This window comes from Chrysemys picta, chromosome 14 (assembly GCF_011386835.1).
Source record: "Chrysemys picta bellii isolate R12L10 chromosome 14, ASM1138683v2, whole genome shotgun sequence".
Classification (NCBI taxonomy): Eukaryota; Metazoa; Chordata; order Testudines; family Emydidae; genus Chrysemys; species Chrysemys picta.
In genome coordinates, this window is record NC_088804.1 from 32,140,991 (window position 1) to 32,167,178 (window position 26,188).

At 40.8% G+C, this 26,188-nt stretch overlaps 1 protein-coding gene across 1 annotated transcript in view; it reads left to right on the forward strand.

Moving 5' to 3' along the window:
* Window positions 1-6,966: 6,966 nt before the first annotated feature.
* VAT1L (vesicle amine transport 1 like) overlaps window positions 6,967-26,188 on the forward strand; it is a 90,226-nt gene continuing 71,004 nt past the window's right edge. Inside the window, exons 1-3 of the mRNA XM_005300569.5 lie at window positions 6,967-7,517; window positions 17,313-17,442; window positions 22,962-23,177. Coding sequence (XP_005300626.1) covers window positions 7,285-7,517; window positions 17,313-17,442; window positions 22,962-23,177 — 579 coding nt within the window. The 5' untranslated portion in view covers window positions 6,967-7,284. The remainder of the gene's footprint in view (window positions 7,518-17,312; window positions 17,443-22,961; window positions 23,178-26,188) is intronic.

A 26,188-nucleotide genomic window follows, 5' to 3' on the forward strand; every position in this document is an offset into this window, starting at 1 on the left:
ACTTAGCACCCAGATAGCACCGTGTACATGTTCATAGTACAGTATAAACACTAATTTTCATATCATACCTGTGTGGCATCATTTATCCCCATTGTACAGAGGGGGAAAAAAGGCACAAAGAGATGAAGGGATTAGGCCTAGACAATGCAGTGACTCTATCGCAAAGCCAGGATGCTCAAGGGTTTCAACAAAATTTCACCATGCTGGGCCTGAAAAGACACGGTATTGCTCATTTAGCCAATTTCCCCATTGTCCACAGAGCCTTTCCCCATGCTAGAGGCTTTCACTGCGATACAGAAAGGCTCCAGCAGTAGAACACTCCACTGCTAAAAATAGCAGCGTAGACAGGAAGGCCTGGCTCTGGTGAGTAGAGAGCCCTCCAGGTGTGTCTTTACTCCCCTAAGGCCGGCTTTACAAACTACACCGCTATTTATACCCATTTTAGGGGATCTACATGGGTATGTATGCTGCACGCTGCCAAAAGAAACATGCAGTGTAGATGCACCCTTATAAACACACTCAGAGGTTAATCCAGCTAGTGAACATATATTTGTAAAGTGTGCATGTATGCTTCCTCTGCATAACACAGAGTTATCAGAGAAGTACAGGTACCAGGCAACAGTATGTAAGTAAAGATGTTTTGCTATGATAGGGTGCTCTGTTTTTTAAAAATTGTCCAGCATAATTCCATTTAGCCAAGAATGGAGGATGTGGCATATTTTTAACTGCATGAGCTTTCGATTCATGGGTATATTTCAGTGCAAAGGATAAAAGACAGGCATATCCCACTTTTGGATAGTGGAGGCTGACAGGTAAAAAGGGGTTAGCGCTATCGATGCATTTACTTATATGATTTCCATCACCCTGATATCTGGTTCTGTCATATTTTGCTAAATAAAAGCAGCCATATCCATTGTAGATCTATTGTAAAGAATAAAAAAGCAACAGAAAAGACAGATATGTAAGAGGGAATAATTTACCTCCTTAAACAAAAGCATTCTTACAAAATATTTAAAAATGAGTGTTTTTTAAAAGTGATCTATCTGATTTCAATTGGACATATCACTGTGTTGTCTGGGCAAAACTTATGTACAAGACTATTGAGAAAATTACAATAACCAGACAGTCAACCAGATGAGTCATTCTGACATCTCTTAGACTTGCCAAATCCACAGCAAGAATGCTTTGGTTTCTTTTCCTTCTTAATTTAAAATACAACCCATTTTCATTATTCTAAATGACTCCAAGGTGCTTTAAATTGCTTTTTTACACTAAAGGGGAAAATATAGATCTCTGCAGTGACTACAAACAGAGAATTGATTAATTGCACCTCTGATTCATACAAGAATTCATACACATTTACGCTGATAATAAAAATCCCCCAGCTAAGATAAAAAAATTATCAGTGTAATTCAATATTATGAAATGTAAGATCTCAATATCAAAACCTGATATACTTTACTGTTAAAGATTCTCTTGCCTTCCCTTTGTTTTGATGTGTTATATCGATGGGAAATAATTGCTGAGACCATCTCTTCACTGATAAGAGATGCAATTATGGACAATGGGTTATAATAATTGACAAAAATAAATGTTACACAGACACATACTGCATCATTAATAAAATGCATTTTTCAACAGGCACAATGGACATTTTATAGGACAGAAAAGATGTAGAATGAAAAGTTGGCACATTTAGAAATAAAATAGAAAAGCTAAGAGTATTGTGTGGTTTGTTATTTTTTCTTTGTCTCCAAGCTATGGACAGTTTATTTAAAACTAGATTGTAAAAGAAAATGTTATATTTTGGTAGAACATTCACGTTAAAAATTGCCTAGGTTTAGACAATAAAGCAGCCCCCTAAACATACAGTGAATTTATGTCTGCTGAAGACCACGCTATTATTTACCAAAGTTTGCAACATACAATTCCTTAAAATAAAAAATCCTCTGTGCTTTGACTGCAAATGAGATTTAACTAATTGATGCAACAAAGACAATGCTATTGGCATGAACTAAAGAGATCTCATTCCACCCATTATATCAAGGGATTAAGGCCAGATTGTGCCATCCTTATGTTACCCCTCCTGACCTGAGCAGTTGACCAATATTCAGGGTCTTGCAGGTTGTTTCCATCATGGGAATAAATTGATGATGGGAGGTAGGTATTTCTTTGGTGCAGTCCTGTTTATTTACAAAAAATGTACACACAGTCCTGTTTCTGTGAACACAGTGGGAATCAAACAGTAGGAAACAGTTTCTTTGCTCACAGTTTCAAGCCTCTTTTTCCAGACAGCACTCTACCCAAAAGCTCTCTCTGTGTCATGCTACAAGAGCTTCTCTGGCTGACCTTGCCTTTCTGCTACCTTCTCTGGCTGCTTGTATGGTATTTCTGGCTGCGTCCAATCACACACAAACCCCTCCACTAAAAAAATACCCAACCCTCTGCATTTTCATTCAGCCCCCAATGAAACTCCTCCACCCACCTAGCTCAGATTCTGACTGGCCTGGTGTATGAAATATAAAATAATTAAATTAATTTGGCCTTCCATGTGTTTTGGGTGGTGGCATCTATTGTTTCAGCTATCTTACTCCGAAAGAAACGTAACTGCTTCTTCCAGTTATACTGAATTAAATGCCCACCAACTGCAGTGAGGTCTCACCCAAGCCCCAGGATAACATTGATGATGAATAGCACCTTGCCCCTTGAATGATCAAATGGATTTAAACGGGATTGCTTGCAGAGTATACACACTATGAATAACAGTAGCAGAAAATGGCCCTAAATAAATACAACATAGAGATGGTTGACTACCAACTGTCAGGATTTATCCACAGATAATATATTACATTTTTAGTACTTTCCTGAAAGTACCCTTTTTAAGCGCCACTGTTACAAGGAATGACGGTGGAAAATATATCATTGACTTGACTTGTAGATTAAGGTGGTGATCAAAGATTCAGCCTGTTCTGTTCAGGTTCTTATATCATACCCACCAATATGTTATCGAAGTGCCTATGTCCATCAGATACTTGAAGGCATCTGAATTTTCATCGAGGATATCTGTAGCATATATATAAATGCTAATTTATGGGCAGAATTCCGAGCGCCTTCTAATTTCTATGTAGTTCTTGTTCTTGTACAGTTCCAAACCTTCACATCTCTGTGTCTTTAGGGCTTGATCCAAAGCCCACTGAAGTCAATGGAAATACATCCTTTGACTTTAATGGTCTTTGGATCAGGCTCTTGATGATTTGCATAGGCACTCCACAGGACCAGTCTGAAACCAGTGTAAACTGGCTCTGAGCAGTACAGGCCAGTTAACATAGGACATATAATAAATGGTCAGAATAAATACTCTTATCACTTCCTAGAGTAAACCTCAGTAATGTCTGATGCAATCTAATATTGTTACAAAAGTGATTATGAATCAACGTGTAACAGAGAATAGAGCATTTCATATAATTCAAGAATATCTATTTAGCTTTACATTATGTTAAGCCTTAGAACACATAGATTTAGGTAATTGATTGGCGAAAACATTTGTTCTACCATAAGCCAAACATTATGATGCTGTAAAATGGCCATACTGTAAGATATCCCTTAATCTGTTTTGAGGTGCAAACAATATAGGGCTGGACCAGTGGTTCTCAAACTTCATTGCATCATGACCCCTTTCTGACAACAAAAATTACTACACAACCCAGGAGGGGGGACTGAAGACCGAACCTGCTCAAGCCCTACTGCCCAAGCCCCGCCACCCCGGCGGGGGCCTGAAGCTGAAGCCCAAGGCTCTTTTGCACTGGGCAGGTGGGCTTGGGCTTCAAACTTGCTGGGGCCCAGGGCCAACGCCACACTTGGTGATCCCACAGTTTGGGGTCCCGACCCACAGTTTAAGAACCCCTGGGCTAGACCCATCAGTCTGGACAAGCGACTCTTTATGTTCTCCCATTCTTCGGGCAAACCAGGGACCAAGGTGGTCCCCAGCATAAGTTAGTGTTGCTTTGCAGCCCTACACAACCAGAGGATTCCTCCAGGTAAGGGCAAGCCCCAGAGGGGCCAGATCTATTTGCTGTGTGGCTGCTTTAGACCACCAGAGTGATTCAAAGAAGCTAGCGCTGCCCCCAAAGTCTCTCCATTATGCTGGATTTCACTGTGCTGACATACACCATCTGCTCTATTTTCTCCAATCATCCTACACTTTACCATTTGAGTTAGAATTATATTAAAATGTCAGCTGGGTGAATCGGTTGGACTATAATGTATGATATTCTTTATTTAGCTGTTAGTTGCCTGGTCATTCATTAAAATGGAAAGATCTAAAGTGACAGAACTTGGTATTCTATTTTGCAACATCTAGCCAGCCAAGTATAACTAGCATAGAAAAGGAAGTATTCAAATTATAACCAAGGGAGCCGAATGGAGAGAGGGGAGCTTCCTGACCTCTAAAATGGTTACATGCCTCCCAGTGCTGATATTCAGGATGAGCAGATTTCCTCCCCTGTGGCATGTCACTTTGTCATTCCTTAGTAATGTTCCCTTTCCTGGTCTCTCGGGTACATAGAGAAAGATACACCTGCCTGAATATCATTAAATTGACTTGTAAAAATATGGCTACATTTAAAATGTCTGTACAAAATACCCCTTAAGGGAAATGCATGATGGATAAAAAGGAGCAAGCTGTGCATGCAATACAATGATATTCCAGGCATGTAAGCAAAGCCTCATTGTGACCTGATAATTATATTGATTCAGATCCTCCAAGGTATTTAGGCATCTAATTCCTATTGAAGTCAAAGGGAGTTAGATGCCCAAATACCTCTGAAGATCTTGACCATTGTCATGTGCTTCTATCATGTATATTCATTAATGTTTGTATTTGCATCAATTACAATTGATTAATTCGGAATCAATTGCAATTACAGCTACCTTAATTCACCACTTCTAACATACTTTGAGATCAGAATTTCTAAAGGGAGCATTTTCAAATAGGTCCTCAGCAAACATTAGTAAATATTTTATTTGAAACGTATCCTCTGAAGCGTTCTTGAGGTGGATTTGAAGACTAAAATCCAACTATTGTAGTGTGTAAAAAAGGGAGTTTGGTCCTGCTTTCAGAGCTTTTCTAAACACAGCCTAACTACCAATGCTCTTTTCATTTCCTGAAAAGAATAACTCTGGAGTAGGACTATCAGTGTCTTATATTGTCACTCATTGCTGTAGTACATGAGTGCCAATATCTTCTTATACCAACACATTACTAATTATAATTTGATGATTAGCATCTTTTAAAGCTGTTTTGCATCCTTTAAATACTGTGTGCTAAATATACAGAGACACATAAATGTGCATTTGAGAAGTTAAGGAATATGAATGTACCTTGAATGCATAAGCCAGAGTCCTGACAAACTTTGTAGCACAATATGACCACTGTCCTACCCCCATCACTGGTATGAATTGAGACATTTTGCAGTTAACTGAACAAAATTGGTAGCTTTTGGTATTAAAACATGGATGTTTTTCTATTTACAGTACATTGGGGAAATCTACAATGATCAGTGGGTCATATGCTCACCTGTATGAGGTCAAATAACAGAGGGGTAGCCGTGTTAGTCTGAATCTGTAAAAAGCAACAGAGGGTCCTTGTGTCTGATGAAGCGGGCATTCACCCATGAAAGCTTATGCTTCAATACTTCTGTTAGTCTTAAAGGTGCCACAGGACCCTTTGTTGCTGTATGAGGTGTTGCTTTAGGCTCTGAAAGCACTTAAACATGTGCATCACTTTAAGTATGTGAGTACTCCTCATGTTGGATACATTCAGTAAGAGCCTGAGTCTCATTGAATGTCAATGGGAGTTAGGCTCCTAAGGCCCAGATCCTCAAAAGTATTTCGGCTCCTAACTTCCATTGAGGAAACCCCTTTGAGGAGCTGGGCATAAGTGCCTAAGTTGCTTTTGGAAATGGCTGCTAAATCACTTAAGCATTTTTGAAAATTTTCCACTAGTGCCTGGTGGGCTTTAATATAAACCACGCAAAATTCACCGATCCACTAACAGTGGTTTGTTTTGTCTGAGGTTTTTTCCTTAGATGAGTTTCTTTATTTATATATTTATGCACAGGTGGGTGTAAGATGGTGAAATGGGGTTTACACAGCTTGGAGATTCCCCACCAGAATGAAGAGCAGCTGTAAATGAAACGCCACAAAAGCATAAGGTACTAAGTGGTGGGCAGTATTCACTTCAAAGGGCTGTCCTTGGGTAGCTTGGTTCATTTTATCTAGGTCTGTATTTGACCTCTATTTTCATTCAGGTATTTAGGCAGGCAAACCTCTTTCCCAAGGAAAGGGAGCACAGTGTGTTATACCCATCAGGATGACAACAAGGGTTAGGACAGGGGTCAGCAACCTTTCAGAAGTGATGTGCCGAGTCTTCATTTATTCACTCTAATTTAAGGTTTTGCATGTCAGTAGTAGATTTTAAAGTTTTTAGAAGGTCTCTTTCTATAAGTCTATAATATATAATTAAACTATTGTTGTATGTAAAGTAAATAAGGTTTTTAAAATGTTTAAGAAGCTTCATTTAAAATTAAATTAAAATGCAGAGCCCCCCGGACTGGTGGCCAGGACCCGGGCAGCGTGAGTGCCACTGAAAATCAGCTCGCGTGCACCTTTGGCACACGTGCCATAGGTTGCCTACCCCTGGGTTAGGATAATCTCTCCCCCTTCTCCCGCCAGCTCTCATTGCAGTATGATCTGAGGGGAGGAATCCTATGGGAATACTGCCCCCTGCCCCTCTCTTAGCGCTCTCCGGGCAGGTCAGTAGGGATAGCTGACTCATACCTACCCAAACCCAGCCCTACATAACCCACTGTCAGGCTGGCTGAGAAATGCGCAGTAAGCCCACATAGACCTGAGCTGAGGTCACCTACTAATGGGTGGAGAATCTCCAGACAATAACCCCCCCCCAGCCCAGGGCTTCCCCACCAACCCCTTCTGCCCATGTCAAATTATGCAGCCCGGGAGCTGTCTAGATACCCGGGTACCTGGCACCAGATCAACTCGTCGTCATAGATTAACTGGGATAGGCACTCACGGGGGCTACCTGCGGGGCTGGTGATTCGTGCTGCGCAGCTACTCTGTGCATTGCGGTAGGGCTGGAAGGACCAGAGCCCCATTCAACCAGCTGCAGCCATTGCACATCCCAGCATCACCCACATTCAACAGGCGGACAAGGCTGAGCGCAGCCCCCTCCTCCGCCGCAGCTTTGCAGCCCGCCAGCCCAGCGCCATGGCCAAGGAAGGCGCGGAGAAAGCGGACGAGACGGAGCAGATGATCGAGAAGGAGGGAGGCAAGGAAGCTGCCGAGGGCAGCGGCGGCGGCAGCAGCCTGCGGGCAGGGGACACCAAGGAGATGCGAGCCGTGCTGCTGTCTGGCTTCGGGGGGCTCAACAAGCTCAGGGTGTCCAAGAAAGTCATGCCGGAGCCTCAGGAAGGGGAGCTCAAAATCCGAGTCAAAGCCTGGTCCAGTATCGCCTCTCTCTGCCTCTCCCCATCCCTCCCCGCCCTCCATAGCAGCAGCGGCACCCTCCACCCCCCACATCCCCTCCATAGGCAGCATCTTGTGATCGTGATTGTTGCATTTGTGTCTGGGGCGGGCGTGGGACCGTGTCAGGTTCAGGAAGACAGGAGAGGGAGAAGGCTCTGTCCTTGTACTGCCTGGGGCAGGGAAAGGGCATGGGGTCAAAGAGAGGGAAATAACCACCCCGCCCTCTTGCCCGGGAACAGGGTTCAATGGGCATTTCCATATGTTCTTTACAGCCACTTTGATTCTAAATCCCTCTCCCTCCCCTTGGCTCTGACAGTCTCAGAGAGCCTCTAGCAGCAGAGCATGGTGTAACTTGACATGCATGTTTGGGGATGTTTCTGGGGATTGATTTCTGCACTGTGAAGCACTCGTTTCCCTGCCCCTTTGAGTTCCTGTTAGAGAAGACAGGCAGCAAATGGGAATCCACCTCGGTGCTTGCTATTAAACTGGTTACCCCTCCCCCAGGCCTGTGACTTTGCAGTGTTTAGTGTAGCAGATTTTTGTGCTGACCCTGTATCTGTAAAGTTTAGCTTCAGGTGTTACTATTTTGCAGGCTGTCCTAAGTTTCCCTTTGTCAGAAATTGCAAATTGGAGTTCTCTGTGGGTGTTTGATTTGGTTTCTCTCCCCATCTGAAGTCAAAAGGCAGTTAATTATTTTATTAACTTCCCTCATTCACCATTTTCTCTCAACCCCACTTCTGAGCTGCTTTGGCAGTTTCTGTCTCCCATTGCAGGTCATCTTTCCCAGATCTCTCTCTAACTTCAGTAGCTTACATTTTATTTTCATTTGACAGCTCCGGAGAGCAAATCTATACTGAGAACAGTTCGTACCAAAATATATTTTCTCTAGATAAGCCACGGATAAAGGCAAAGTCATGGGTGTTTGTGCTGCAAGCGGTTGTTCTTTCACTTCTAATGCCAAAAAAAGAGAATAATATTGCTTTTAATATCTGAGTTTTTCAGAGCTGATTGGACGAATTGGGACTATTCGGCCAGCTACGTTGGGGTTTGTTTTTTATCTGAGAAATGTTGGTGTACCTCTGATTGGTTGCTATACTGCTGAGTAGCATGACCTTTCCTTTTGATACTTGCCATTATTTTTCCTCACTAGACGCTACCATTGCCTTTTTTTTTTTCTTCAAGCTTCTCTTTGAGCACTGGCAGCAGATCAAAACAACCGCCCCCCCCCCCGCCCTAAAGTTCTTGTGAGGAATTGGTGGGTGGTTAGTGACCAGTCAGGATCTAGAAATGTTTGGTCCAAGCCTTCCTGTTAAAAACAGTTTTTCAGACAATCTAAGCTGGATTTTTTTTGTTCTTAAGTCTCATATTTATAACTAATAGAGGCCAAAACCTAGACTCTGTCTGTGCACAGAACTTCCTTGAAGTCATGGATTTTTTTAGGCCAGAAGGACCATTATGATCATCTAGTCTGATTTCCTGCATAACAAAGGCCAAAGAATTTTTCTCAGATGTCACTGGGAGTTAGGTCCTCTGTGCACACAATCTGAGGAGTAGAGCACTGTGATCACAAAGTGGTAATCTGCTGCTATGTAAATGCTTTGGCATTTGTGGAAAATAAATGTGAAGGCTGAGCTATTTATTTTAGAAACAATCGACACTGAAAGGGACACTGGTTTATGGCAATGACTTTGTTTTATCAGTGTATCCAAAGGGTATCACTGAACCTGCTGTGTTCTGATAGGTTTGCAAAACAGACACATTGACTGTAGATCTCAGTCAGTCAGACACTGGTTTTTCCATATTGTATTTTTGTGAATCAGCTGGTCTATTCCTGATGAGAGTATATTTTCCTCCTCACTTGCATCAGTGAATTATGGTCAGCTATCCAGCAACCTGAATGATTAATATAGATACAGGACAGGATTTTGCCTCTTTTTTTTTTTTTTTAAAGTGTCTTGCAGATTATGGGCACTATGGGAAATAAATGAAAACCAGTCCATGCTGACTATATTGAATATAGTGAAACTTGCTTGGTGGTTTATGTCTGTAAAATCAGGGTTTGGTTAATATTGATCAGAGCTGTAATGTCTTTTCACTGGGTTTTTTTCAATCATTAAATCTTTAAAAGTTAACATTTGTAATTTTGAATGTGGTGTGTGTCTGTGTTCCTTTTAAAATGCCTAAATGATTGACAGGACTTACTTCCATGTATGCACATGAATTTCCTCTTCATCAAGACTGCAGACCTCTATGTGTTACAAATAACAGTAGTTAGCTGTGTAGTGAATACTTAGCTGTAAAATAATACTTAGCTTTTCAATAGACTCTAAGTGTTTTGTTACTGTTAATAAACTGTTGGGGGTGTACACCCACTGTTTTTGTTTCAGTGGAGCCACTCAAGTAAACTACTACTTTGTAGTTATGCTTGGATCACTTATTACGCTATATATTTTTGAAGCTGTAGCACAGTTGAAGGTGGAGGAACGTGCAGATTGGTGAAAGGCCATGTAGCCTACCATAGCCAATGTCTGTTCTCAGCTGGAAGCGGACAGAAGGGGTGAGATCAAGGGGCCAAAACTTGTTTTGAGCAACTAATGGGAAGGGATTAGGTCATTGACCCTTGTGTTTGCAGCTGGTAAAGAGAGAACAAGGAGTAGAAATGGTGCTGGTTGCATGGGTTTGGTTAGGAGATTGGTTGAGGAAATGATGAAAATGCCTGTTGTGGCCAGTGGAGCATACTCTTTATAATATATAAGATGCAGAATGCATCTAGGATGAGCTTTTCTAGCATTGCCTACTCTGAGTAATACATTTAATTATGTCAATGTAAAGATAGCTGCCTCAAGCAAATGGGATTTTAAAGATGGGATCTGGGGGGAGTGGGGGAAGAATCAAACCAACCATACAGCTTTTGCTAAATATTAGTTAGAAAACCTAATAAGAGGCACAGGTACCTGTACAGTCTGTACATACTCATTACAGGAATCAAGACAGTTAAATGCTACCTTCCTGTTTCAGAGTACTATAAATAGGAGAAACTTGGGACCCACAGTAGTGTTGCTATTAATGCTAAGCCAGATGAATAACTTTTTTCTTTGAAGTCCTGAAATATCAATGATTTGCCTGAAAGTTTCTTTCCTTTGTGATGAGTCATACGTTAGCCTCATTCAGTGACTAAGAGATGGAGCAATAGTCAGTGCCCAAGCTGAATCACAGCGTTTGCATATTCCCTATAATTATTTCTTGATTGGTAATGATGGAGCAGCTCGGCACTGCTATATTTACTTGTTTATTTTGTCTGTGTCTAACAAAATGCCTGAGTTCATGCTGTTTTCAAGATCAGATAAACAGCTAGAACAAACCTACCCCAAATAGAGCAGTGAGCGGAAGACAGGTAATGATCTCATATAATTGCCTCCCTTTATTTCTTTTTCATCTTGATATGGTAGCTGTTGCTGCTGCTCCTCATGATGCATATGCGTAGATGGGGGGCAGAGGTGACCCTTTTTGCCTTCTTGGCATTTGTGAAAGAACAGAGGTGTCTCCTAAATTAGAAGCAAGTAAAACAAATCCCATGTGTAACAGAGTGGCACATAGTGTCAAATGTACTCTTAAAGGTAGTCTTATTCATATTTCATGCCTTTCTCTAAATAAAAGGAAAGTATGAGCTTTCCTCTTAAAAAAAGAAATTGAGAGATTTCATGTTTTCAGGAGTCATCTTAGATCAGTGGTGGGCAACCTGCGCATCAGGGTAATCTTCTGGCGCGCCACGAGACAGTGTTTACATTGATCGTCTGCAGGCATGGCCACCTGCAGCTCCCAGTGGCCGCGGTTCGCCGTTCCCGGCCAATGGGAGCTGTGGGAAGTGGCAGCCAGCACGTCCGTGCAGCCTGTGCCGCTTCCCACAGCTCCCATTAGCTGGGAACAGTGAACCGCAGTCACTGGGAGCTGCGGGCAGCCGTGACTGCAGACCGTCAATGTATACACTGTCTCGCGGCGTGCCATCAGATTACCCTGACGGGCCGCAGGTTGCCCACCACTGTTTTAGATAATTCAGGCAAAGGGAGGAGGAATACTTTTAGGAATATGGGTCCAGGTCCTCAAAGATATTTAGGCTACTAATGTCAATTGATTTCAGTGTAAGTTAGGAACCTACATATCCTTGAGGATTTGGGCCACAGGACCTGACTGTCTCCTTACTTGCTCTGATATAAACCCAGTGACTTCAATGAGGTTATTCCTGACTTACACCAGAGTAAGCAAGAAAATCAGATCCATTACATAGTACCAGCCCAACTTGGGACATAGAGGGCACTCTGCAGCATTGGCATTGTGTTTAGATAGGGGCCAGGGACTGAGCGATTCAGAGTCCTGGAGTGGGCAGCCCTGCACTGGATGGGGAAGAGTAAAGAAAACATATTTTATCTCCACCCCCGACCTGCAGAGATTGTCAGGGAAAAGTAATACAGCCACTCTCCATGTTAGGGAGCCGAGAAATGCCACACTCCTACTGAGTAGTAGACGAAGGTGGAGCCTCAGAGCAGTTGCAGTGGCACTTGGTTAAGAATTCAGATACACCACTGACTCTGTATTGGGCAAACCCCTGCCCAATGACAGGACAATCAAGGGGAGGGGGTGATTTAGCCCATAAAGTTCAGCTTATTTGACATGCTTATTAATATCGCTGCTATTTCACAGGCTAGTCCCGGCAGAACTCCTGCCTGAATACTCTGTTCCTGGCGAGTAGGTACTTGTCATTCTATGCCTTCTTCGTCAGACTCCAATTGCATCCAAACTTTGACTTAAAATGAAAACTACAGTTAGAACAGAACCGAACTCTGCCCACTTTCCTACTGCGTTACCTACAGTCCACCCTCTATTAACTCCTGCATATTTCTTAAGCCAAAGTCAGATGTCTTGTCCTTCCGTCAGGACCCTAGCTATTCTGTAAAGCAATGACTTATTTATCAATAGTTCGTCTTCAAATCATGTCCCCAGTGTGCCATTCAGGTAGTTCACTGGGGAACATAATGAATTGTCCCTGCAGACTTGAAGTGTCTTCAGTCTCCTGTAATATTCTCTACAGTCATGCTAATATTCCTTTTACCTGAGATTTTTAACCAAAGAGATTCCACCCTGTGGTCAGCTTCTAAATGTTAAACAGTTTTCTGCATTCCCCAACCTTTGAGGAAGTTTGGATCTGAACTTTGTAGCTCTAAAGCAACACCTCCTCTGAACCCCTATGCAAGACAACCTCTCCTTCCTACATGTATCATAAGCAGGGATTGTCAGACAAGTAGTAATATAGAACAGTATTAGTATCCTATTGTTCATAGAGGGAAAGCAATTATATATTTGAGTGATTATTCTTAGTATGCCCTTTAGCCACTGTCCAAATTTCAGCAAAAGCATCCACGTCTAATAAAATGGAGGCCACAGCTTTCAAATATCAGAAGTTTGTACAGAAAAGACTGAGGAGGCTATTCTCTTGTGCCAGACAATGAAGCCAACCTGTCCCTTTCAAATTAGAGCAGACACAAAGAATTTTGACAAGGGATTCCATGAGGCCTAATGTTGCACAGATAATTAATAGACTAGCAATTTACCTCTGGATTCTTGCATTCAAATTTATTTTAAGCTTATTTAAAGATTAAAAATGAGTTTGCTGGTCTCATCATCGAGCCCTGTTCTGCTCTGAGTTACCTCATTGATGTTGATGAGGATTGTACACATGGCCTTATGAAATGGAAATGGAAATAGAAAATGGAGTTTCAAATCAGGCCAGGAATAAGTCAGAGAAATGAAACTTTGCCCAGATGCCACTATTTGGACATATATTATACTGCCCTTTTTGATAAATGGCATATAGCCAAAGTACTTCTCCTGACACAGTATCAGGAACATTCAAAAATATATGTGAACAAGTCATATACAGGAGAATAAAATGTGATGAAGGGGAAAGAAGTTAGATAGTGTGTGACTAAAGTATTTAAATATCAGGGCCAAAATCAAACTTGATTTCTCAGCTATGAATTAAATTATAATTAATTAAATAAATTCAAAATTTTTCATTATATACCCCAATATCACAATTATTTTAGGGCTGTCAAACAATTAAAATAATTGCAAATAATAGTGAGATTAAAAATAGATGTAATTAATCACTCGGTTAAACAATAATAGAATACCAATTTAAATATTTTTGGATGTTCTACATTTTCAAATATATTGATTTCAGTTACAACACAGAATACAAAGTGTATAGTGCTCACTTTCTATTATTTTTTTATTACAAATATTTACACTGTAGAAAAGATTTTTAAAAAAGACCTACAAGTTGAAGCATGAAGGGGCATATGAATGTTTAGCATACCTGGCACATAAATAGCTTGCAATGCCAGCTACAACAGTGCCATGCAAATGCCTGTTCTCACTTTCAGGAGGCATTGTAAATAAGAAGAGGGCAGCATTATCTCCTGTAAATGTAAACAAACTTGTTTATCTCAGCAATTGGCTGAACAAGAAGTAGGACTAAGTGGACTCGTAGGGTCTAAAGTTTTACATTGTTTTGTTTTTGAGTGCAGTTATTTAAAAAACTACAAATTCTGCATTTGTAAGGCGCACTTTCATGATAAAGAAATTGCACTACAGTACTTGTATGAGGTGAATTGAAAAATACTATTTATTTTGTTTCTTTACAGTGCAAATATTTGTAATAATAACATAAAGTGAGCACTGTACACTTTGTATTGTAACTGAAATAAATATTTTTGAAGATGTAGAAAAACGTCCAAAAATACTGATAGTAAATTTCAGTTGGTATTCTATAATTGCAGTTTTCATGTATTGTTAAACTATAAATCACAAACATTTTAATCTAGTTAATTTGTTTTGCGTTAATGGCTTGAGTTAACTGTGATTAATTGACCTCCCTAATTTTTTTTAATTCTACACCTTCGTGTTCCTTCCCAATCCTGTTCTAGTAACAAGTTTATTTTAATAGGGATGAAATTTTGTATTAATGCTGCTGCTGTTTCCTGGGGATAAAGACAAAAGGCAAGGAATTGGTTTGCTAGAGTTATGTAGTCAGATTCATAATTGAAAACATTCCCATTCAAAAAATATGTCTGTCAAATAATTCCATCAGAATGAGTAGGTGCATAGGTGCTGGTGCAGTACGGTGTGATGATATATACATAAAATCATGTTTTTCAAATAGCCACAGTCATAGCTACGTCTGTCTGGGTGCCCCCTGCCTGCTCTAATATCACAACCCCAATTCCTCTCCTTGTTCTTACATCACAACTCCATCCCCAGTTACCCAGTGGGAGTAGAATATAGGAAAGGTTAATTAAATAACTTTTGTAAAGCACTCGAATTGTGAAAAGATCTAGACAATGGTCTCCAATGAAGTTAACATTTGTGAGCAGTGTTGCCTACCATGTGTGTAAATATTGTTTTTAAATGGTGATCATTGTGTATGTCCTTCACTTTCTCTTAAATAGTCCCAAAAGCTCTTTATCATTCAGAATTTTCCTACCCTATACATAACATTACAGAAGGTGAATTGCCTTGATAGTTTTCTGATCAGATGCAGCCTTTCTGCAATCATTTTTAAGCCTCGAACCTGCAATGTGCTGTGCCCCTGCTAATAATTCTCACTGTAGGCTTAGTGCAATCACTGTGTACAACTGTCTTTTTATCTTTCCTCTGGGTCCTCAGGGAGGACAGATGGCCCAGTGGTTTGGGTGCTGGCTTAGGGGATGGTAGGACCAACGTTCAATTCCATGCTCTGCTGTGGGTTTCATATGTAACCTTGAGCAAGCTGATTAGCTTCATTTCCCCTTCTGTAGAAAGGATATAATAATGCTTCCCATGGGGTTCAGGAGAGGAGATGGGCACAGTCGGGATAAAAAAACTTCCCATTGAAATGTCATGAAAATGATATCCCTATGACTTTGTCAGTCATGAGACACACATGCCAATTCTGCAACTTCAGTTTTCAAAGTTGTATTTTCCAAAAGTGGCCCATAATCTTTCTCATGAACAAATCAAGGATGGGTTGAGGGCACTTTTAAAATTTTATCCACAACTGCCTTCAATGTTTACATTAGATGGAATTTCCACTGAAGTTCCTAATGACCTAGATCTCACCATGAATTGTCATGGTTTCATGTGTCACTTTGTCTTTATCCTGTTTTATGTTTATCAGAGTTGTCCATGTCTTTGTTAGTAACCAGATGAAAGCCCTGATCTTGCAAACACGCATGAGTGACTTTGTGTGTGACCAGTCAATGGGTCTATCTGCGTGTGAGAGATGACTCGTGCATAACTTTGCAGAATACAGGGCCCCGGTATACATCTTTTCTGGCTGGCAGTAATTATGGGGCTATGCTCTGAAACAATAGATTGGGGCTGTAGTATATTCTAGCTAGTTATAAATGTAAGGAGTCTTCAGAATGTGTGCATGGTGTTTGATGTGTCTGGAATCTATACAATGAGGCACTGGATAAACAAAATACTTTTCCCCCTGGTATCTTTAAAAAAATATACATGTGCTTTTTTTTTATTATTATTTTTTATTTTAATAAAATATGGGGTATAAAGACAAAGTAAGGAGGCCTCATGATTTTCACAAAATTGAGCATACAAGGAAAAGTCATCAGTGATTCTTCTGAGCAGCCGCCCACATGAGATTTCAAAGACCTAAATCAATCTTTTGCAAAGACTGTTTTAAAATGATCAGGTGCAAGAGCGTCTATAGTAGTTTATTGATGATAACATCCCATTTGATGTTTAATAAATTCTCACTAACTATGCTGTTCCTTGCCGAGATAACAGCAGATTCCTCCCTGGTGTTACACCAGCAATTTAAGTGCAGTTACACCAAGGTTGCATCTGGCCCAAAATATCTCTAGCATGTATATACAAACTCCTAACAAATATCACTTCACTGTTTGCAATTTTTTGAAGTCCTTAAAGAATATCTCCAATCACTGCATTGTCCTTTCTCTGAAATAAACCACCGTTTATCAGTGCATACTAGGGAACTTTTAGTGCCCATCAGCAGGATCCATATGGACAGTTAGGGTGCAGCATGTTGGAGTGCTATAGATTTACAGTCCAGCATGTCCCCACAGTCAGTGTTCAGGTAGACATGTCCCTCGGCTCACACATAGATTTACAACAGTAATGCTGAGACCTCACCATACCAACCCTGCATGTGCTCTATGTACCTGGAATAGCCTAACCATCCTTATTTACAGAAGTAGTCTGCTTAGCCTAACCATCCTTATTTACAGAAGTAGTCTGCTTTTTACAGAGCTACATATTTTTAATAGTGAAAGATGTGTGTGTATTTCACAATAATTCAAAATGTCTTGTAAAGCGTCATGAGATATCTCAGGGGATTAGTAATGAGAAGGAGCCTTTCATCTTTAGATCATTGATCTGACTCTGATCCAGGTGGTAATGATCTCTGATCTGAAACAGTAGTTATGACTCCAGTGCAACCTCTAAGCATAGGAGCTCAGTGTAATCACAGATCTAGTAGCCCTACCTCCAAGACAGCCCATGCAGAGCTTACTTACAGCCAAGTTTTTCCATGAGAGAAGATGTGAATTCCCTCTGCACACCTGCCTACCCATGTGCAGAACAATGCAGCATTATGAATAATGGAAGCCTTCAGCATCTTTCATTGTCCCAGCTGAGTTTCTCTCCCTCCTACTCCCATGTTAGTGTTTTGATTTTGTTTTTTCTTGTGTTTACAGTGGTTTAAACTTCATTGATCTGATGGTGCGGCAGGGGAATATCGACAATCCTCCCAAGACACCACTTGTTCCTGGATTTGAGTGTTCTGGGATCATAGAAGCTCTGGGGGACAGTGTGGCAGGGTTTGAGGTAATATTTCCTTTATCTTGCAGTGTGATCAAGGAAACAGCATTCCACTAGGAGTGGAGAAGAAAGGATTTAAGGCCAGATTCTGCCACCCTTGCTCACTTTGAGTAGCATCTGAAAGCTTCTCTGACCCAGTGAGTCAGTGGTCAGCAAGCCAGGGTGGGATTCTACAGCACACTAGTTTGCTGCACATTGATTGGCCCTGTGGACCCTCCTACAATGCACTGAAATTTCTGCAGTGGGCTTTGCCATATTCCTGTTTGAAACATTAAAAGTAGCTTGAAATGGGACTATGTCAAAGCCCACCAGGGAACTTTTAGTGCACTGGAGCAGGGGCCACATGGCCAGTTAGCGTGCAGCAAGCCAGGGTGCTGTAGATTTATACCCTGGCTTCCCACACACTAACTCACCGCATAGACAAGCCCTTATTCTGCAAGTAGCCCTATTGAAAACGCAGGGTAAGAAACTATCCAACTAACTAGGGAGTGAAGGGACAGAACTGGGCCATTAACTATCAGCAGACAGTTCCTACAGGAATAATTTTCTAGTCTAGTAAGCTAAGATAAAACCACACTGATCTGAACCTTGATTAGTGAAGAACTGTATTTAATCAGAATGAGATCGGTTTCTCCAGAGGGGAATTTAAATTCATGGAAAAAGTTCCCCAGCTTATCCAAAACCTTATGTATATATTCTGTTCAACACTGTCTTACTGTAATCTTCCTTAATGGGGAAAATTTCTATTACTTCTTTCTTTTTAGTGCATCAAGAGTCTTTTTACTTTTCATCGGTTTATCCCATTTCTAGAAATTCCTTTTTAAAAGATTTTAGACTGCTATATTGTGTTTAAAGACCTGCCCAGATTGGCACTTTGGGGCAAGTATTCTTTTAACACGCAGAAGTTGAAATAAGTTTTAATGTATCCTCCGGTTTCCGGTACTGAAAGCTCTATTGCAAAGCAAACTGACTTCAATGCTGGCCCAGCACCTTGAAGATGAAAAACCTTATATGAGTGCTAACTGTTGTTAATTATCATTGTTGCGTTTTAGATTTCCCCTTGGTCCAGCTAGCCAAAGTTAGTTGATATGATCAAAGTTAATATGATCACAGGCCTTCAAGATTCTTCTGATTCTGATATTGGCACAGAGTGTGACAAACACTATAAATGAGACTGCATTTTCAAATGATAACTGAGTTGTAATTCCTGTTATGAAAAACAATTTGATATGCAGCGTGTCTTATTATCTCAGAGGTGAAATTCATTGATGTGCCCGGCGGCCCCATGTCGGACCTTCTGGGATATAATGGTGTTGTGGAGGCAGTGGGCAGAGCAGTCTTCACAATTTGGCCATTCCTTCGTTACCTACCCATTTAACCATCCTGCCCTGCTGCCTCCTACTCTGCCAATGATGGCAGCCTCCATTACTCACAGGTCTGTTCCTCCCACAGATAAGTTTGTGCTTCCTTCCTTACTGCCCCTTATGCATGAAAATGCCCTGCTGGAACTAATCCATACAGCCAGTACTGCCACCTCCTCCAAATTCCTCTTAAAGACTCACTTCTGCCATGATGCTTATGATACGCTGCCAACTGGTAATGACTAGGCAGGAAGCCAGCAGACACGGCTGAGATCATTTATATTCCCTTTTTATTTATATGTTAAAAGAGTCAAAATAATTGGACTAGATATCTGCTAATTTTACACATAGTCCGTCTGTGTAACCATATTTCCTATCACTGTTACCCTCCTCCCCCCTCCCCTATACACTCCCACTGTTGCTTAGTCCCAGTTGTTGGGTCTTGACTTAAATTAGATTGTAAACTCAGGGACTCTCTCTCTTATGCTGTGTTTGTACAATGCCTAAAATAACAGCCCTCATTCTGCTTTGAGACTCTAAGCACTCGGATAAGACTAATAATAATTTACTCACTCTTCATGCAGGGAAGGGTGAATTTCACCCTAGTTGTACAGTGTTAAATGACAACTAATTAAAATAACAGGGATCTCATACGATCTCATCCCATAGCTGGCACCAGGTATTTTAAAGCACCTGTATTATGTGTAAAATGTACAGCATCCCACTCTGTTTTCCATCATTTATGTTAAACATCTCTCTTAGCTGAAACCTTCTGTTTTAACTTCCCACAGTATTTTCTTGATTTACATGCAAATCCTGCTGAACGAATGCAACATGGAGGTATGACTCTCCTGAAGCAGGACTGCTGGGCATGTGCCAATTATTTTATCATTCTTATCTCTGCAACATGTTTTGTCAATGTAATGAAATAATCCGGCCTCCTTTTTTTTTATACTTATTGTATTTTTTTCTCATTTAAGTAGATAAAGCTCTCCTTATGCAATATTAGGCAGCATTATTGTTCTTCCACAAGAGCTTTGTGAACAGTGCTCAGTTACATGACAGACCATGGTCCATTTGGTTTCTAATGGGGTCTCATTAGGAACGAGGCTAGTATTGCTTAGAACTATTTTTTCCTTCAAGGAATCACAGCTTTTCAACTACCTTTTTCCTATAAACAATAATTCCATTGTCTGAAACCTGTGCTCTCAGATGTGCAGATCTAGCATTCTTTGTTTGTTTTTTTAAGAGTTAGACTCTGTATAAAGCTAAAGAGAAATAATCCAGTGTATAGAACTAGTATAATGAGATTCTGCTTTGGATTAGATTTTTGTCTGCATTTTTTGGTCTAAACTTCTCTAATCCTTTTGAAATGGAAATCATACAACTATAGGATATGAATGTTTGCTTGAATATCATTATGCCTGACTGATTATATTGGGTCTCCTTTATAAGTCGTGATCAAGAGCATGGATATGAACAGGGTGGATCATGCTCATTCTGATAGAACCATCCTCTAATTAAAACAAGGCTTTGTAATTTTAAAACATATTTTACATAACGACAGCAATGGCTGAGTTATCTAGTAAAGAGACCTGAGACCATAAAGAAAGCTGAAACACACAAATATGAATACACTGATCAGGAAATGTACCATTCAGGTCAAAATCAGTATATGAAAATTAGAGAGAGCTGATGTTTGCACCACACTTGTCACAACCTGGCATCTTTGTGTGCAGGGTCAAAAAGGCCAAAGGTTAACGCCCAAATCTTGTACATCTCTCCCCATAAGTGGACTCCATTTCCATGCAATGCCAGTGAAGTCACTGGGACTCCATGCTGTGGAGGATTAATATGAGCAGGATTCGGCCCATGGTCATGCGTCTGCAACTGAACTGAGCCTTTCATCTCTGGCAGAGCCAAACTGGAATTTAATAGATCTCTTCATTGCCTGAGAATATGACAAATCCAGGCTTCTAATGGCAACCCTCATTGATAGAGGTTTCTAAAAATATTCTCCGCATTGAATAAAAACCATCATTTAGCACAGCAGTTGAAAGGCCTGTTCCTACTTCCCACTGAAATCAATAGCTAAATTCCTATTGACTTCACAGGAAACAGGATCGGGCCCTTCCCATTTAAGAAGCTCTTAATTCCAGTGGCGGTGCTCAGTTGCAAAGATCTAAAGTGACATGCTGGTTAAACACTATAAAATATAGTAAAAGCATCCTCAGTAACTGGCAGGAGGGACTTCTGTGCTCTACCCCTTCAATTCTGTAACTATTTTTTTTTTGTAATAGAGTATATACTGTAAAGTGCTAAAATCTTGTGCCAATTAATCTTATGCAGAAACTGTATGTTTAAAACATAGGCACCTTTTTAACCGTGGGAGGGAAACAGCAGAACTGTTGTTAATATGAAGGACCCTTTCAAAAGGAGGAGGAATTTCAGTGAAATTGGAATGACAGTTGTGTTCACCGACTTCATCCAACAAGATATAAGCCTTTCAGAACTGTCACCAGCACTTTAAATTTTAACTAACCTACAGTATCCCAAGGCCAAAGAGATGAAAGCATCTTGAGAGGCCAAAATGCTTTTGCACTGTAAACAGGTATTCTAAGGCAGCTGTCTCAGCATACCAGCTGCCTAATCATTGTCAAGTTTTCTTTTGTAAGCATGACAGCAAAGGAGAATTAAATGCATAGAGGCAAAACTTTGCTCACCTTAGTCACATGAGTCATCCCGTTGGTCCAATTTCTGCTCTCACTTACCCGGGTGTAGTCTTCTTGAAGTTTTCCTATACCCGTGCAAGTGAGGAGAATTTGCCTTACATTTTCAGACATTAATATTATTATTCTTTGCTATCTATGCGGAATTGCTGTCTGAATTCTCAGAATCTGAAACTGCAATGAAGGCCTCTAGATAAATGTATGAAATTGATGTGCCTGCACTTCAGCCCAATCCCCAAGAGGCACTTAATGTGGCTAATATAATCTCACTCCATCTTCAAATTTATTTTATCTCCATTTTGTATTTGAGAGAAGGCGTTTTTCACTAGTGTGTGTATATATATTTTTCTATCATAATTGGGTCTTCAGTTGCAGGAAAAAAGAAGATTGCATTGCTCCTTTAATTCCTGCAGACGGGAGCTGATTGATTTAGAAGCTGGCATAAGAACCGAAGGACACAAGATTGATGTTTGAAGTCCTATTTTAAAGTTATAGACTCAAATTCTGTTCTGTCACAGAGGTCTAAACCCATGGTAGCTATACTGAATTCAGGGGAGTCACTCTGGAAATACATTGATATAGTTCAGAGCAGAATGTAGCCTCAGTAGTTAAGATCCTTGTCACATATTGATTATCTCCAGCAGGCAAAGGCAGTTTAAATATCTACTTAGAATAATATAACTACAAAGTAAACGGATAATGCTAGCATTAAAGTAAAAGGCTAAATCATTGATTCTCAAACTTTCATATTGTGGTTTATTTCGTAAAATAGAAGGCCTCCCATTCTGATGTCCACACCTCCCCTTCAGCAAATGTATTGCCTGGAAAAGTAGCTTGTGAAAAATTCTTAAGATTAGGAAGGCCAGGTGAAAATAAACCCCCTTTTAGATGGGGTTGCTTAGTCATGTCCGTTCACTTTGTGTTGGTGCTCTCCTAGCCCTGCTCCCACATACAGGACTTGCTTTCATTAGTAGCAAAGCTCCCCTCGCAGCTTGGACACCCCACTGCTAAAATCTTTTGATGTCACTTTGTAGTTTGGTCCTCCTGTGTTAGCTACCTTTCCAGTGTTAGTATTGCCTGCAAATTTAATCCTGATTAAATTTTCACCAAAGAAACAAACCAGCAAAGAAAGACCTGAGGCAGAGTTGTGTTTTTGTTTTTAAATAAAAATTTTAATTGATCCAAAAAGCCCCTGGAAATCCTAAAGAGCCCAAGGCTGGGCTGCAACAAGCATTGGTGCTTCATAATCACTGTGGCAGAAGCAGTTCTGTGGACAACCTGTCATCCATGAAGGTTGGTGGGAGAACCTTTGGTCATGTCACTTATATTCTTATACAGTTATTCATGGATTCAATGTTTATAGCATTTTGTAAGCATTCAGATGTGCATGCTTACTATCCTAATAATCCCAATGTCATTCTTTCTGTTACTGCAGATTGGAGACAGAGTAATGGCTTTCGTAAACTACAACGCATGGGCTGAAGTAGTATGTACCCCAGTAGAATTTGTCTACAAGATTCCTGATGACATGAGTTTTTCTGAAGCTGCTGCCTTTCCTATGAACTTTGTAACTGCCTACATGATGCTCTTTGAAGTGGCCAACCTAAGAGAAGGCATGTCTGTGCTGGTTCACTCTGCAGGAGGTGGGGTGGTAAGTTAGTGCATTTAATTCTTCTTGTCATGTGACTAACTGAAATGGTCTGAAATATGTTAATACTCGAGGGGTCTGAGTCTTGAAGTTTGGATTCAGATCTAAACTTCCCCATGTGTTGTAAGGGTTTTTATCTGTTTCCCATCTCTACCTAATATTAAACGTATCCAAGGATTGATTAGATAGGAGCTTTAAGCCAAACAAGAGGCTATCCCAATAAACAAACAAAAAATGAAGTAGGAAGGCAGAGTTCAAAGAGCAGATATTGATTAAGGGATAGAAATTTTGCCTGCGAATCTGTGTTTAGGGAGTAGGTGATATGCACAGAATGTTCTCTCTGCTTCTGCACCCAACCTGGAAAGGGGGAGCTACATCTTCCACAGCAAAGAAAAACATTGCAGGACTTTCTAAGGCCAGGCCTGAAGTCAATAATATATAAAAGACAAGCAGAGTTGGAGTGAGCAGTGGCTACTGGGTGTTACAGTCTGATACCTGCAACAAAGTACACATTGCCTGAGCAAAGCACCAGCTGGATGGATTCAGGGGAACACGACACTAGCCAACCAGCAAACAAGGAGTCAGCAGGTCTGTATTACCAATCATGTAGGCTCTGATTCAGGAAAGCACCTAACCATGTGCTTAAAATTAAGATAGACAGTAGAATTTTTGTATCTTTAAACTAAGGGGCCTTTCACTAGATAGTTTATCCACTCAGAAACTGCAGTAGATCTCTGCCTTCTCAACTGGAGTTCTGTCCTTTATTCTTCAAAATTGTCTTTATTTATTTATTTTAAATTAATATTCCATAGTCTTCTACCATCTGGCAGCCCTCAAACACCTTATCCTTGATTTTATGCCCTTACCTTTCTTCCAGAGTCTTCTAAGAGATAGGCTGTAATTAAAGGAATAAATTCATCAGCTCTTTACACACAATATTTGTAGCCAAAGATAATCCTGCTTGCAATGAACAACCCTCTTGGAATACTCCAGTAAATGACTGGAATTTATAATCTTATTACAGTTCAGTGCCGTACGGGCTAGGGAATTATGGCCTACTTTGTTTAATATTAATCTTTAGTGTGGAATTTGGAACTGTTAAATAACATGGGGCTGCATATTAAGGGAAACTGTGCACTTTGCTCTCAGCGTAATAACTTATGACTGAGGTTTTCATATAAGGCACTAGATTGGACGGGGGAGAAAAGCTGCCGACGGGGGCTCAGCAAAAAGCTTGAAAGAAATTTCCATGTAGACATTTCTGTATAAATTAATATGCAAATTTGCATAGAATCCCAAAGTGTGGTCCCTCGGAAACAACAAATCCATTGTCTCCTCCTACACCCATCAGTTACCCAATGCAGATGTATAAATCCTTCCTGCTACATTCCATCAATTCTCCATTTCCTCCTTGCCTTCTCCATCCCTGCCCTTCATCAGTTTTCTCTTTCTCTCCTTTACTCCATTAACTCTCCCTTGTTCCCCACACAGAGGCTTCTTCTCCCTTGTATGTGGTCTACATGCTGGGTTCCTCCTGTGAGTGTCTGCTGCTGTTGGACAGGGAAGCAGCTGCCTGCCTTTCTCCTGACAGTTGCTCAGTGCTCTCTGGGTCTATCACTAGAGGAGCTAAGGGCAGGGGAAATGCTGACTCGCTGTTATGAGGGGAGGGAAGGAGTCTATCACCAGCTCTGCCCACTCTGGTTAAATTACCCAAATACACAGGCCGGGAGGCCAGAGGTTAAGCAGGACTTTGCAGATCTGCACTGCACTGGGAGCTCCAGGAGATACTGCACCTCCAAGGCACACAGTGATTTCCGCAGCTAGCTGGCCTGCAGGGAAGGGCTTTGGTTACTATATCTACACAGGTGCTGTGTTGTGCATTTCCCCCTGTAGCCAGCCAGCTCTGTTGGTGGCAGGGCATGGAGGATTATGGTCGGAAAATAATTGATATGCCTGATTCCTAGTCTCATATCCAGACCATGTTGTCTCTCCAGACCTTACAGGTAAAACTTCACTGTGGAGGCTGCGGGGGTAGGGGGGGAAGGTTACACCTCACTAACTGAAGCCGAGTCTTACAGTGAATGTGCTGACAGACCCAGATTCTAGTGGGCCCAATTCTAATACTCCGTGTATTTAAACCACTGAAAATTTAACAGTATCCATTGAGCAAATGATTCCCAGGAAGTTCCTCATTTAATAATACAGGAAAACCAGCATTCAAATCACTTTGAGAAAAGATATTTTCTGTGCTCTTGTATTAACGGATGCAAAGCCCATTAATGTTGACAGCAAGTGAAAAGATTGTCCAGTTGGTTTCTAAATGTCATAAAAATTCCTGAATAATTTAACAAGACAATAGACCCCCTGTGGTACAAGAACTTTGCAATTGTTCCTTTCTCAGCAATACTAGTTCATTATTCTTATATAAAATGCCTGAAGTAACTAGAAGACTTGTTGATTGTTAAGTTCTTGCCTGTTCATTTTTGGATTTCCCTCTGGGACAAATCCTGCAGCCCTTTCATAGGCAGGAGCCAGAGAAAACTCCCACTGATCTCTGTGCATATATTGCCTGTTTGTGTTTTGTTGTTGTTTTTAAAGAAATCCTTGTGATATTTAGTATAGTAGCTGTCCCTCTGCTAGTATCTGTTTGGGGATATGCTCACTGTGATTGGGTATACTGTCTCTTTAAAGTCAGAGGGGGGAGTGTTGGGACCAGGTAATCCCCATTCCAGGAGTTCTGGGCCAGACAAGCAGATACTGGGAGACAGCAAGTGGTCACAGGGTAAAAATTGGTTTCTTGAAAAATTTAAGGTTACTAATCTTTCTAGGGCCTGGAACCAGGAGTTTTGTAGCATAGAACAGGGCAGCACGGTCTCCTCTCTCAGCCAATCAGGACACATTCTGGGAAGGAGGCCAATATATAATCTACCTATTCCTTCATCATGGGCAGGACATGGTTGGAAGAGAGCTACTTGCCTTCTAGCTTCTCCTAGGTTTGGAAGAAGATGGAGCTT